Below are 13,548 nucleotides of genomic sequence, written 5' to 3'. Positions count from 1 at the left end.
AGGTATTGAGATGATTAATAATATTGGAGGCACCATAAAAAGCAGTATAATTAAAACCAAAATAATCAGCACACGAGATATAACTGTGAATATGATTAATAGAAAAATTAGTAATAAGTACATTCAAGTCTGAGTTCCAAATAAGCAAAAGTCTCCCACCTAATCCTACTCTAGGGACTTCAAAACCAAAGTCAAGACCCAACTTAGTCCTAACACGATTAACAGAAATCTTACAAAGTTTGGACTCCAAAACAAAAAGAAGAGACGACTTATACATTTTAACCAAAAGAGAGAGATTTAGGAATGCTTGATCACTTCCAAGACCTCGAGCATTCCAGCTGATGAGATTCATGAGTCTTGGCAGGCCTGTGTGTCCACAGTGCCTGCCTCATCACTGGAGGCCACTTCCATCACGTCATGACATGGTTGAGGCCTATGTCTCTTTAGCATTTCTCTCTGCTCATTTCCAACAGTAGTCAAATGTCTCTTGAAAACTGATGAGCTAGCAGGTTGATTCTTTTTTGTTAGGGCACGACGGGGCGGGCCATCATTACTGCCAACAACAAAAGTGAAGGGATTGGAGAGTCTTGCAGTGTGGAGGGATTGCTGGTTCTCGGCAATGTGGTTAGGAGACGAGATCATCAAGGGAGCATTTAGTTGGCTAAGGGATGGGGAAGTTGAGCTTCGCGAGCCAGGCGTAGAGGGTTGTTGGGGGGAAATAGAACAGGAAATGGAACCTCCAGTAGCAACTGACATGAGGGCAGTAAAAGTGGGACCAGGGGGGACTTGAACATGTGGGTTTAAGGGGTAGTAGGCAACATAGCAATAGGGAAAATTTTTGGGCTAGTGTTAAGGTTTGGGGCTGTATGAGATGACAGAAATAGGCAAGCAATATCAGTGTAATCTCCTATAGTATGTTAAAAAGAGAAGTCCTGTTGTAGGACTTGGCCACGGGGGTGGGTAACGTTGACCAGATTGATAGCATTGGGATTTGGCATTGGTACTATCTGAGATGGAGATAGTAAAGTAGACAGATTTCAGGGCTGGTTCGAGATGAACAGGGGTCTAAAAGGGCCATGATTTGGGTGTGTAGTTCCTCTTAAAACATTCTCATATGGGAGTGGTGGTGGAAGGGTTGACTCGTCAGAGGCTCTCATATACTCGGTGCAACTAGTATAGGAGTGCCCAAGGCGGCCAGAATGGTAACAGTGTTCAGAAAGATCTTCATATTTCAACTCCAACCAAGTAGGTGAAGCCATACCAGGTAAAAGGATAGGGGTGCCTCGAGGGAGGGGTTTGGTGACATCAAACATAATTCAGACTCTAAGGTAAGACCCCTAAGTCTTCAACAGGGAAGGCTAATGAGCTTTTAAGAGAGTGCCTGTAATTTGGCCCACCAGTCTGGCAAGGGAGACAGACCTTCGAGAAAAGGGTATGTGATGGATTTGGACCCAGAAATGAATTTTTCTCATAGATTCAGGGATAAGGGCAGTATCGTGGTTAGGGATTTTCAGTAAGACAGGACATTTATCAAATATCTAAGGCTGGTTGAGAATGGCTCTGGGTTTGTCTACATCGTAATGGAAAGCAGCCAAATAAAGGTTCAAATTTGGTGCTCTTTCCTTGACACTAACTGGGAAACGTCCCTTCCAGTATTTTTTTAGGACATTCTTCAGAGCACTATGGTTAAAAATTCTTGTGGTCTAAAGAGTAACCATGAGATAAAACAGGGGTGGGGCTGGTGGAAGTCCCTCATTTGGGTCAGCATGATCGGTGAGAGAATGGACAGTATTTTCAGTTTTATTTAGGTGGAGGGTTGTAGAGAAAGAGCGAGCTAAGTCTTCCATTTTAAGCAAAACATGATCTAACAGGGAGGTAGTACGTTGAAAAAAAACACATGATGAACAAAATTATTTACATTTTAGTACTTAAATAGAAAAAACTATGAACAACAGTAAAGAAAGGAGAAGTAATGGTTCTCACTTCTCGAAGTACACTCGAGTGCCAAATATAGAAATATAATTAATAACCAGATTAGGCGGGGGATTATCCAAATCCAACTCGTGACTAGGCTGGTAGACACCACAATTAAACTTCGAAATCCTATTTAAATCTGAAAAGACATTCGTAATTAAATACAGATAGGATTCATCATTAGATATGTTCTAAAACGAGATCAAACTTGCAAAGATCTCATTAATGTTGCTCCACGCTTGCTTCAATCTCCTACATAAGCAAGACATGGAGTGGAGACGGTTGAATGTCATTCGACATAAATGCTAAACCACCTCAATACAAAGAGGGGTGGAGAAAAGACCTAGAGAAATTGATGGAAGCATGCTTATTGAAGACGAAGGGTATTCTCGAGAGTGCGATCTTAAAGAGAAAAATAAAAGTTATTGATAGTTGTATCTTAAATGCATCTAGTTTGGTTCTCGTTTCATATATTTCCTATTGTCATCCATCTCTTTTCGTCGTTTCATGTCGTATTAGATATTGTTTTAATCTGTTGTCGTTTTTAAGCTCTCTCTGTCGTTTTCCAGAAAAACATATACGAAACTATCTTTCCCTTAAACAAACAGATAAAGCTCTTTCACAGAGACTGCCCGAACCCGAAGAAGCCATGGGAGCAGTCACTCTGCTCCTTTCTCCGCCACTATTTTCTCTTAGGCCCCTCACCGCTACAGCAACAACAGCAGCAACTACCTCGAACTTCTTCTATTCTTCGCCGCCCCTCAAGCTCAAACTTAACCCCTTATCTCGGTCGCCAAACAACAATTCCTTCGTCGTTCGCGCCGATGAGGGTGACGCCGACGGTGGAGGCCCCGACGACTATGACATGGACGATGAGGAACTTGAAGAGGTTGACAACAAGAAGGACTTCGACATAGAGTACGACACATTAACTGGAGCCACCGCAGCATCGGCCACCATCGTTGTTGGAGCGGACGAAGACATTTCCATGGTGCATAGCAAGAGCTTTGTCTCTACTCAAGGTTGGGATTCGGAGATGGTGGTAGATTACAGGATTAACGAGGATGAGTTCCACAAGATTAGCCTTTTCCATTGTGATTTCTTCATTCGAAAACCTCCAGACCCAGATAACGATGTCTATGATTTCAGAGAGGTACCTCCATTTCTTTTAGTTTTCTCTTTATTTTATTTTTGTTAAAAATGTTTTCTTTTATGATTTCTTAACACGGGTTACATTTGTATAGATGTATGTTACTCCTCCGGACACAGATGTTTATGCTGTTCCCAGGGTTCTTGCTCCAATGCCTCAGAAGGTACTACATTTTAATGGTTGCCCATTTACTCATTTAGTTATGTTTCCATTAGCTTGTTTTTTCTATAACCTTTGTTATATGTTTGACATATCTCCTGAACATGTTTCAAAACTGTAGTATATTCGGTGTGCGAAGAGTGATTATGGATGCTACAATGTTACAGAACCACCAATTGATGCACCTAGAGATCCATTATATAAGAGTGATAGAGAGATCCTCAAGGTATGCTTATATTCCTTTTTTTCTTCAACTTCATGGCATAGTTCAGTTCAGACTTATGTATACTTAGTTTCCTGTGAGGTAAATTTTTTTAGTTCAAATTACAAGCCACCAATCAAGAATTAAGTACACCTACGATCACCCTTCCAAGAACACAGTGAGCACTCTATACAAACTCAAAGACCCAGAGATAGCCAAGATCACCTCACGAAACCCTCCTGTTTTCTCTCTCCGGCAAAACTTAGACTTCTTCTATTTTGAGTATATGAAAAAAGTACAAGAGTGATTTTTTATAGGCATTACACATTACTAAGTGTATGATATGGCAGTACACAATAAAGGTTTAATATACAAGCTGTAGTCTTGTACCTGAAATGTATGTGGAACCAGTAGTCAAAAGTTCTGTTCTGTTTTGTTATTTCAATCATTGTTAAACTACACATTACAAACTGTGGTATTATTCCTTAAACCCCCAACCAACATTTGGTTAGTTAGTTAGTCTTTAACTAACTTAACTGTCAAAAAGGATAGCTTGCATATTAGATCCTTTGGCCTATATAAAGAGTTCCTCTCGTTTTCATGAGAATAACAAGAATATAAAAGAGAGACAATACACAGTAGAGAGAGAAGTTAGAGTGAGAAATTGAGAGAGAGTTGAGATTGGGAAATTGTATTGAGCAACATTGTTGGTTATGTTGGCTCAGGTTACCGAGTTAATGAGTGTTGATGGATTACACCATGGATGACTTGCTGTGATTATATCTTTGTAGCTCCTGAGATTGATATCTCTATTTCTCATTATCAATAAAAATTGGTGGCAATGCTTTCAAACTGGAATATGACCAAGTTCACATTGAACTTAAGATCGGAACTAGTATAAATTTCGTGTGTTGTTGTGTTTGAAAGCTATCTAGATTCATCTGTGTTATTTTTCTGGTTTCATGTGTTTGCTGGTTTTTTATTCTTGATTTATTTGTTTTGATTTAACATTTATTTGTTTAAGTGTGATCTTGAAGCAGGAATTATAGAGATTAATATGTTTCACAGCTAAATTTCCTACACAAACATATATTTTATTTGTGCACGTTAGTAGCATAGCTAGTTGAAGAAGTTTTCTTATGCAGAAACTGATAATACTTAGAAATTTACTGTCCATTTGGCTCACTTTTCTTTTTTAAGGCACATCATAACTCGGGATGCATTTAATGTGCAGGTTTATTTGACAAAGCACTACAGAAACCGAAGGTTAGGTGATCCAGAATTTGTGCTGGATTTTGAGGAGATATATGTCATAGACTCCAAAACAAAATCAATTACCAGAGCAAAAGTTTTGGTGAGAGAATTTTGTACTTTACTTTTGAGTTCACACATTTGAGTGTTGAGACGAATAATGCAATGAGGCACCACAATATAAATATAATTCTGGCCTTAAAAATTTACATTTCTTTGCTGCCTCTTTCATTGGTAATTTTTTCTATTGCTGTACTTTCCAAGGTTGTGGTTAGTTCATTAATGGAAGGCTTTCATGTGTTTGATAGGTCACAATCCCGGAAGGAAGGAACAGAGATAGAAAAAACGACCTTCTTGTTATACGTGATAATGGGAATTCCTTCAAAATAGTTCCTTCGGTAAACAACTCTAATCTCCAAATATGTACTTGCAGAGGTTTATTTTTATCAAGCTTTGTCTGGTCCAATTCAGTTGTTTTATTTCTTATTTACTCACTCACTTCCAGGATGAAAGAGATGACCCTACCACAGTGATAGAGAGAGAAGAGTGGACAAAAACTAGACAAGATATGGAAAGACATCTTAGGAAGCTAAGGGACTTCAACGTTTCAAATTGGTTTTAACAATCCGGCCGGCCATGTTGGGCTGAAGCTGCTTCTTATCATCATCCCACTACGATCAAGTTAATGTTGCTTGCTGCTGCAGAAGATGAATGGAGCTGAAAGACTTGGCAAATTTCTTTAAACGCAGTCATCTCAACATAATTGACAAGAGACTATGTCAGCGGCCACTGGATACTAATGTCAGATTTTTTAAATGTCTTCTGGATGACATGGTTGAGCATAAGAAAGCTTATGAGTTTCTTGTAGAGTAGAAGTAGACTGAGGTTAGGTATTTAGCTGTGTTGGATTTATCACAAGGTTAATGAAATTTTGGACATTTTTTAAAGGTTATTGTTCTTTTGTTCTGTTTCTAGTATTATTATTGTTGATGATGTCTTTTTTTTAAGAATATATATATAACTATTTATAGGTAATATTTATTAAAAAGTATTCCATTTATATATATACAAGAAAAGATGTAAGTGCAATGCACTTATATTTTGTTAGTCAATTATTAAAACTTCAAATATATTCAAGAAATTAAGATATTTAAATTAACATGTTGATTACATAAATGTTAGCTTAAATATAATTCAATTAATATTATTGTCTATATAAAATTGATGCATATATTTGGGCACTAGTTCTCTCTACAAATTCGTTCAAACACACAATAAATTAATGTTTATATGGTTCATCATCTTCTTTTGAGATTTTAATATAATAAGTTCAAAATATATTGGATAAATTTAAACTAATCCAATATATAAATCTGTCTAATGGATAGGGTTGATTCAATTAAATGATTTATTGGATCGGTTCAATTGTTAAAATTTATTGGATTGGTTTAATTGGCAAAATTAAACATTCATTAAATAATTAAATTGAATCTTGATAAATTTAAAAATATTAGATGTACAAACTAATAAACAAACATAATTATTAGCTATATGAATCTGTGTTCTTTTGTAGATTAATCATAATATTATATATTTTTTAAATATTGAACACATAATTTTTTACTTATTATATTAAATATATATTTTTATAAAGAATAAAATAATAAATAAAATTTAAGTTACATAATTGGATTGTATTTCCATAAATTTAAAAAAAAAATTATGTAAATTAATGAACAAACTTAATTATTAGTTGTGTATGTTATTTATCCATTTCTAAATTGTGTTTTTGTGGCTTGAGAGACAGAGATGACTTTTTTTTCTCAAATAATTGTAAACTATATGTAATTAATTATATAACAATATAGTAATATACTATGTGCGTATGTATCATTTTTTTTCCAAACAAAACAACATTGCAAGTGAAATTATATATGTGCATGCATGTATTTATCCAGAATAATTTGGTGATTGAACACAAATATATATTTAATATAGGGAAATTTTATAATGCACCCCCTTAAAAGGAATACACCGATACATCTCTATCTGTTTTAGTATCCGAAATAATTTTTTAGTCAAATTTTTTCTCATGGTCATGTAAATTATACTTATTTAAGTCATCCTGCAAAACTTTAAGAAATTCGGAAAAATTTAACACGCCGAAAATTGCGTTCAAGTAGTGTGTTGCACGCGTGACTATTTTATTTTATACGCGTGTAAAATAGACTGTTTGAACATTGTTTTCTATATTGTAAATTGTTTCAAATTTCTTAAAATTTTGTAGGATATCTTAAATAGCTATAACGTACATGAATATGAAAAAAATTAGACTAATTTTTTTTTTTTTAAATACTGAAACAAGTAGAGAGTGCATCAATACATCTATTTTAAGGGGGTGTATTGTAGAATCACCCTTTAATATATTTGGTTTTCATAATAATGCTTCACTAGTGGGTGTGTGGTTTTCATGATGCTTCACCGAATGGGTGTTTATGTAGTACTTTTAATGGTTGCCTCTTTAGGTAAGAGTATAATTATTAAAGGTTTTGTTTTTTTTCATGTATATAAAGAAAAATATAATTAAATTACAACAATATTTATTGCCGGCCCTAAGAATATTAATACAACTCAAAAACCAAATATTACATAAATACCATTTATTCTACTACTTTAGCTGTACAGAACAAAACGAACAATCTCACACACGCAATCTTCGATCGACCAACCCAATAACCCAACACAATTGAAATGAAACCCAACCAGAAAAGAACCATTATTAATTTCTACGACTTCACATGAGAAGACGACGACCAGAATCAATCAAAATAGGGATTGTTCCAAAGTCATGAAAAAATGTGTAAAAAAACTACTACAAAACTAAATTTCAACTAGAAATCTGATTTAATTCGCATAAAACTAATATCCTGACTTCAATTTTCAGATCCATGAAATGCAAACCTCAAAAAGTTGATTTGAAGTTCCCAAACAATCTAACTTAGGTATAATAAAAAAAAATACATCAATACTATAATTAAATGTGTATCCCGATGTATTTTTGTAGTTTTCTAGATTTCTAATGGTGAATTTGTTCACATTAAATCACGAATAGAATAGTAAATTCACATGTAGATAGAGCCACGTACGTAGAAACACAGTTCTAATTTTTTATATTCCATAACAATTGCATTACAATTGCATAACTATTTTGTTAACTCTCTGAAACTTGAAATATCAATTATTACAAACTGATAATGATATAATAAATTTTATCATATTTACAAGTGTTTTATATCGTCAATACAATACAAATTTCTTTAAAGAAACTTTTATAACATTTAGTTTTATTAATATACTAAATTAATTGATATAAAGTTAGTTTACAGAGATTTAATAGTTATTTCACCACATATTATTATTAAGGTACAATTAATTATCGATTAGTGACCAAAAAAAATACTGACAAATAGTTTTTTATAGATACACATTCACATTTAATATTTCTAGTTGCAATTAAGTTGTACGTTAGTTGAATAATGATTTTGCTACTACAATATCATAATATTATAAAAACAGCGCTTGAAATTGTCAAATATGTGACCTAAACAGATAAAACACGACAGTTGTAATATTTGTTTGTATTAAATATAATTAGTTATTTTGTGGTTTTATATTAATTGACTCACAACAGATATAAGCGTTGCATTATAGTTTCATTACAGTTGACTTACAATACTCAAACTTTTGTACTCTCGGAAAAAATACGCAATTCCATTCCTTATATTTTGCGACGGACAGTTTGATGAAGAAATCAATTAAGTAAATTACGAAACTAGTAGACAATTCATCTCAATTGATTGCAAATATGATGAACTAATACACAAGCTGATACGATTGCTGAAATGCAACCAAAAAAATACTCATATATAACTAAAAAACTAAGGAAAAGAAGATTTCTAGGTACATGGGAAACAAAAAAAAAATAGAATAAGCACAACAAATGTGACTAAAAAGGTCACAATCGGAAGACATGCCATAACCAAGAAATTTGATATTGAGAAAACATTAATTTGAATTATTTAATTTTGTTATTGTGAACTTTTATAGACAAAAATGTTACTTTAATACATTGTTATTACATATAATACATTATTGATTTTTAAAAAATAGCATAATAGTTGTTTTGTAGTTGATGGCAGATCCAACATATCATAAAAACTGTATAGCATTAATAACACCATATTTGAAACATTAGTTAGAATTTCAAAAAACTTTTCTTATTACATTGATTAGTACCTTTAGCCACGGAGGGAGCGAAATCGGAGTCATCATCGTCGATGACTGGACGTTTCCCTTTAGCCTTGTTAGCAACTGATTTATGACCCATTTTTGAAGATTTTTTTTTTTTTTTTTGCAATAGAAATAGAGAAGCAGAGCCACATGTAATAGCCATTATACATACGAAATGAAAGATATATATATAAAAAAAATTGATAAAGGAGGCAGTTGGAAGAAGAAGATGGCGAAAGTTATGACTGGGAGGTGGTTTTGTGGGTTTTAAAAAGGTAATAGCTGGAAGGTGGTTTTGAAATAAAAAATTGAGAAAGAAAAGGAAAAAGAAACTGAATGCTAAATTCGAAAATGAAAAATGAAAGAAAAACGAGAACAAAAAAGTTATATTTAGACTGACACGAATGGATATGTGTAAGTAGTATTTTGATAAATAAAAACTCATTAAAGATAAAATTGTTGTCCATAATTTAGGTATTTTTGTAAATAAAGTGTCAATTTATATTTTTTATATAAAAATTTGATTATTAAAAGTAATATATTATATATTCTATTAAAGTTAACATTTTAATTGGGTGTATTTTGTTAAGAGAATTGCTAAAAGGCACCACTAGTGTCTAGCATCCTCCTCAATGTCATATCACTATTGGTGTTTAAGTATCATGTCTCATATAACTTAGAAAATAGTTTTTAGACAATATCACTAACCACTCATGAGACGCCACCTATAGAAAGTGCTGGACACCACTGATGTCCAATAGCAATACTCTCCTATTAAATACACAACAATTTGTTAAATGTATAATAAAATAGTGTTAGATTTTATATAATAGGTAAGATTTATGAAGAAAAAAAATCCTAATTATAGGTTTTATTAGTTCTGTTCGCCCTTCAATAATAATTGTAGTGGAACCCTGAAAAAACTTGCACCACATAAATTTTATCATCATATGGACTTAACCAAAGACTACTAACACTACTAACGGTTGTGAGAGTGTGCATGTGAAACCATGCACCATTCGATGATTTTGTTAAAATCCTCTTGCTTTCTACACAGTTCACCAAACATTGCCAAGTCCAAGCATTTTCTTGGCAGAGCAGCCTACTGCAGCCTAAGAAAACAGGAGAGAAGAAGCCTCAGAAAAGCTTGGCCTTCAATCTCAGTGACCCTATTTGGCTCAGGCTTCTTCTTGGGTCCCTTGCTTGATGGGCTTCACTCAAGGGTAGATCTTGTGGTGTATGACAATGGTGCCATTAACATTGGTCCACTCCATACAAATATCTGGGTAAAAAATGTGAATTCCTTTAAAGCCATGTGATATTTTCTTGGTAACACTTGATGCAAGCAGAGCTACTCCATCTGTTGAAATAGGTACCTTTTCTCCTTGGTTCATTCTATTGCACTGTTGGTTTGCTTCAATTATACTTGGATGAAAGAGGATCTTCAAAGATTTTAGAAGATGATAACCAAAAGAAAGCAGCGGCTTCTTTTATGTGAGTTTCTCAATATCTTACTCTTTAAAATGTGTACCAAAATTTCATTAACTTTCAGCCATTCATTACTTTCGTTATTGCATATAACCCTTTGAAAATGGAGGCAGAGCACTTGTGGCATTCATAGAACTAAGCGCTGAAATGTACAAAGCTGGAGTTGCGTACAACACTGAGGCCTACATATTGTTCGGATTAGCAGAGTTGCTATGGCTATCCCTGGATAGAACACTGTTGGGGTTTACCCTGGCATGCGTTGTTGGAATAGGTTGCCCACTGGCTGAGACTCCCTTAATGAAGTAAGCAACCAACCAACCCACCATGCCATTTCACTCTCTTTATAAATGGGTTGTGATCCATTAAAATTCTATCCAATTCATGCAGGTTCTTCCACCTATGGCATTATCCACAACCAAACATCGACATCTTTGGCCAGGTAAATAGTAGAATTAGCTTCCAAACACATCAAATTCTCTATAATATAAGGAAGTATTTGAGTTTCTGTAATTGCTTCAATGCAGGGACTAGTCAGCTGGACAATCACTTGCTATTTTGCTTACACCATATTTTTGATTAATTTCTCTCGATGGCTGAAGTCAGTGTTAACTGCCGCTGATCAAGTTAATGAGGGAGAATCTTAACACTGTTCAATGTTTAAAACCAAATTTCATGTATTTCGAAACAGAACAAAATCCAATGCTGGAAAAGAATTCATCATCCTGGACCTGGGTTGAATCTGGTCATTGTTCATGAATAATATGTATAAATAATGTGAAAGAAAAGGGCTATTATATACGTCTTCACATAATCACCCACGAAAAAAATGTGCAAAGAAATAATATAGTGTTCCCAAAATTATATCCATAAATAAATGTAATATTTACTTCTGGTGACAATGTAGAACAAGTAATTTCTGAGAAAGGGAAAACTCTACTGTTTGAGTATAACGTTTATAATATCAGGGAACTTCTCCTTTATAGCAGCTTTGACACCAGATCCAATTGACTCGGGGCCAACATAGTTAACAAAGCAATCCCCATTTTCAACAGATAAAACTTCCACACTTCCACCAAAGTTCTTTATGGCTGGTCTCAAAATGTCAAGGTGACGGTTCACGGCCTGCAAATGCAGCAATGTCAGATTCAAGTTTTTACCAAAAACATTCCCTCAAATACTATTATCAAATATCAAAGCACTAATATGACTCACCTCAGCAGTTGTCTCTTTCGCCTCTTCATCATAGACTTGGCGGATTTCCTTAAGAGCGTCTCCAAACTTTTCTTTTAATACACGTTCAATCCCCATTGTCATGGTTGTTGTAGAGCTAGGACAGCTCTCACATGCCCCTGTTAATCATTTTTCAATACTGGCAAAATCTCAGTCAATAAGAACCGTAAATTCATAACAGTGGAAACCAAAATCACCACCATATAATCTGTGTCAACTTTGGTTTAGAACTTGGTTAGCATTAACTATTATGCAACTTTCACTTCGAGCTATATTAATCATGTTATATAAAAAAACACTTCAATTTCAATCTGAATCTACCACACCATCTTATCTAGCAGATATCTCACCTCGTCATCAAATATAATTGTGCGGTTACACTCAAACATAGAATCAAAGGAAACAACGAACTGAAAATTGTTAATCAAAGTAAAATTAGGTAATTCAAATGTAAACTTCACACATATACATCACACTTGAGACAATAACTTCTCATAGTTGAACATATACTGATATATATATATACATAGTTGACAGATGAAAATCCCACAAATTAGAAAATTTTCTAATGTGCATAATGTTATAATTGTAAGGAGGTTCCAACAAATTGGATAGAAAAATTCTATTATCTTTCCGCACATTAGCGATAAGCGATAATAATAACCATATTGTCAACCACATACTTGCATCTAAAATAAAATAACCTCAAATTACACAATGTAACATTCAAAGTTGCAATTCAAGAACAAATGTCTTGAAATTGGATATAAAATTTTGGTGAACCTTGTGATTGATTGAATTAGACAAAAAGAATATGATTTTAAGTGAAAAGAAGGAAATATAGATAAAAAGAAACGAGACCCACCTTGGAGTTTGAGAGAAACGACACCCTCTTCGACGGACACAACATCGACGTTACCACCATCAGAAATGAGATAAGGGCGTACGTCCTCGAGAACCAAGTCAACGTTTTGAGCTGTGAGTTCAAATTTCTGGGCAGAGTAAAGTCCTGGCGAAGAAGGACCAGTTGACGCGCTTGGATTCGAAGCTCCAATGGCCGTTTTGAAGATGGTCTTTCTGTCAGAGGTTAGACCGCGTTGTTGGACAGATATGAATTGTGGGTATTGTTGAGATTTAAGTAGGATCATCGGAAAATAAGACGACGGGGATTTGAGGATTCCAGTTGTAGTAGCTGAGAGAGAAGCCATGGTTATAGCTTGGAGTTTCTCTTCCACGAGTCTGAAATTGATAAAGATTAAGTAAAAGTTATAGCCTTTTGTCATTTCAATAAGTAGCCTTTTGTCATTTCAATAAGTTTATGGGTTACAATAGAAGGAGTATATTTTGGGCACCACTAATCTTCTCTATAATTAATTATAATTAACGATATTTTCTAAAAATTATTTTTTTAACTAATTAAAGACTTCGGTAATATTTTTAAAAGTAAATTTCTATTTTTTTAATTAAAAAAATAAAAAAACTTTCTAAAATTACGTAGTTGTGTTTTTTATTTTTTTTATTCATAATTAAAATTTAGGAGAATTACCTCATATACTATTTTTTTTAACTTTTTTTTAAATTTACGGTTTGGATTTCTAAAGTAATTGTAGCGCTAGTTGCAATAGAGATTTCTATACGATTTTTTGTTGCAATTTAGGTTATAGGATTAGTTGCAATAGGGATTTCTAGGTAGAATTCCATAAAAATGTAAAAAAAAAAAAAAAACTGTTTTAAAGTGTCAAAATAAAAAAACCCCTAAAATTTATTAGAATTTTAAAAATAGATTTTTGTTGATTTTAAAATT

The 13,548-nt window shown here is 33.6% G+C and overlaps 3 protein-coding genes across 3 annotated transcripts; 2 read left to right on the top strand and 1 right to left on the bottom strand.

The window, feature by feature from the left end:
* The first annotated feature begins 2,586 nt into the window (after positions 1–2,586).
* LOC133031875 (PLASTID TRANSCRIPTIONALLY ACTIVE protein 6, chloroplastic-like) lies at positions 2,587–5,710 on the top strand. Its single transcript, XM_061105627.1, has 6 exons — positions 2,587–3,127; positions 3,219–3,287; positions 3,405–3,509; positions 4,720–4,839; positions 5,045–5,134; positions 5,242–5,710. Exons 1-6 carry the CDS (start codon positions 2,624–2,626, stop codon positions 5,356–5,358), a joined length of 1,005 nt encoding a protein of 334 aa, XP_060961610.1. The 5' UTR covers positions 2,587–2,623; the 3' UTR covers positions 5,359–5,710.
* Positions 5,711–10,020: 4,310 nt separating this feature from the next.
* Positions 10,021–11,553, top strand: LOC133031817 (uncharacterized). Its single transcript, XM_061105517.1, has 5 exons — positions 10,021–10,312; positions 10,399–10,520; positions 10,628–10,816; positions 10,902–10,953; positions 11,039–11,553. Exons 1-5 carry the CDS (start codon positions 10,037–10,039, stop codon positions 11,156–11,158), a joined length of 759 nt encoding a protein of 252 aa, XP_060961500.1. The 5' UTR covers positions 10,021–10,036; the 3' UTR covers positions 11,159–11,553.
* On the bottom strand, positions 11,342–13,035 carry LOC133031818 (nifU-like protein 1, chloroplastic). The gene is made up of 3 exons (XM_061105518.1): positions 12,610–13,035; positions 11,727–11,863; positions 11,342–11,636 (listed from the first exon to the last, which is right to left on the bottom strand). The coding sequence occupies exons 1-3, from the start codon at positions 13,025–13,027 to the stop codon at positions 11,448–11,450; spliced, it is 744 nt and encodes a 247-aa protein (XP_060961501.1). The 5' UTR covers positions 13,028–13,035; the 3' UTR covers positions 11,342–11,447.
* Positions 13,036–13,548: the final 513 nt, after the last annotated feature.

This window comes from Cannabis sativa, chromosome X, assembly GCF_029168945.1.
Source record: "Cannabis sativa cultivar Pink pepper isolate KNU-18-1 chromosome X, ASM2916894v1, whole genome shotgun sequence".
In the NCBI taxonomy this organism is placed as follows: Eukaryota; Viridiplantae; Streptophyta; class Magnoliopsida; order Rosales; family Cannabaceae; genus Cannabis; species Cannabis sativa.
The sequence above is the reverse complement of the archived record's forward strand: the minus strand, read 5'-3'. Positions and strand labels throughout refer to the sequence as shown.

Excerpts from the sequence above, each read along its gene's own strand:
- LOC133031875 (XM_061105627.1), top strand. The coding sequence starts at position 2,624 with ATGGGAGCAGTCACTCTGCTCCTTTCTCCGCCACTATTTTCTCTTAGG. Across the intron at positions 3,128-3,218 it reads ATGTCTATGATTTCAGAGAG|ATGTATGTTACTCCTCCGGA; the intron begins GTACCTCCATTT and ends ACATTTGTATAG. Across the intron at positions 5,135-5,241 it reads CCTTCAAAATAGTTCCTTCG|GATGAAAGAGATGACCCTAC; the intron begins GTAAACAACTCT and ends ACTCACTTCCAG.
- LOC133031817 (XM_061105517.1), top strand. The coding sequence starts at position 10,037 with ATGCACCATTCGATGATTTTGTTAAAATCCTCTTGCTTTCTACACAGT. Across the intron at positions 10,313-10,398 it reads CACTCCATACAAATATCTGG|GTACCTTTTCTCCTTGGTTC; the intron begins GTAAAAAATGTG and ends CTGTTGAAATAG. Across the intron at positions 10,521-10,627 it reads AAAGCAGCGGCTTCTTTTAT|AGCACTTGTGGCATTCATAG; the intron begins GTGAGTTTCTCA and ends AAATGGAGGCAG.
- LOC133031818 (XM_061105518.1), bottom strand. The coding sequence starts at position 13,027 with ATGACAAAAGGCTATAACTTTTACTTAATCTTTATCAATTTCAGACTC. Across the intron at positions 11,864-12,609 it reads CGTTTCTCTCAAACTCCAAG|GGGCATGTGAGAGCTGTCCT; the intron begins GTGGGTCTCGTT and ends AATGATTAACAG. Across the intron at positions 11,637-11,726 it reads CGAAAGAGACAACTGCTGAG|GCCGTGAACCGTCACCTTGA; the intron begins GTGAGTCATATT and ends CTGCATTTGCAG.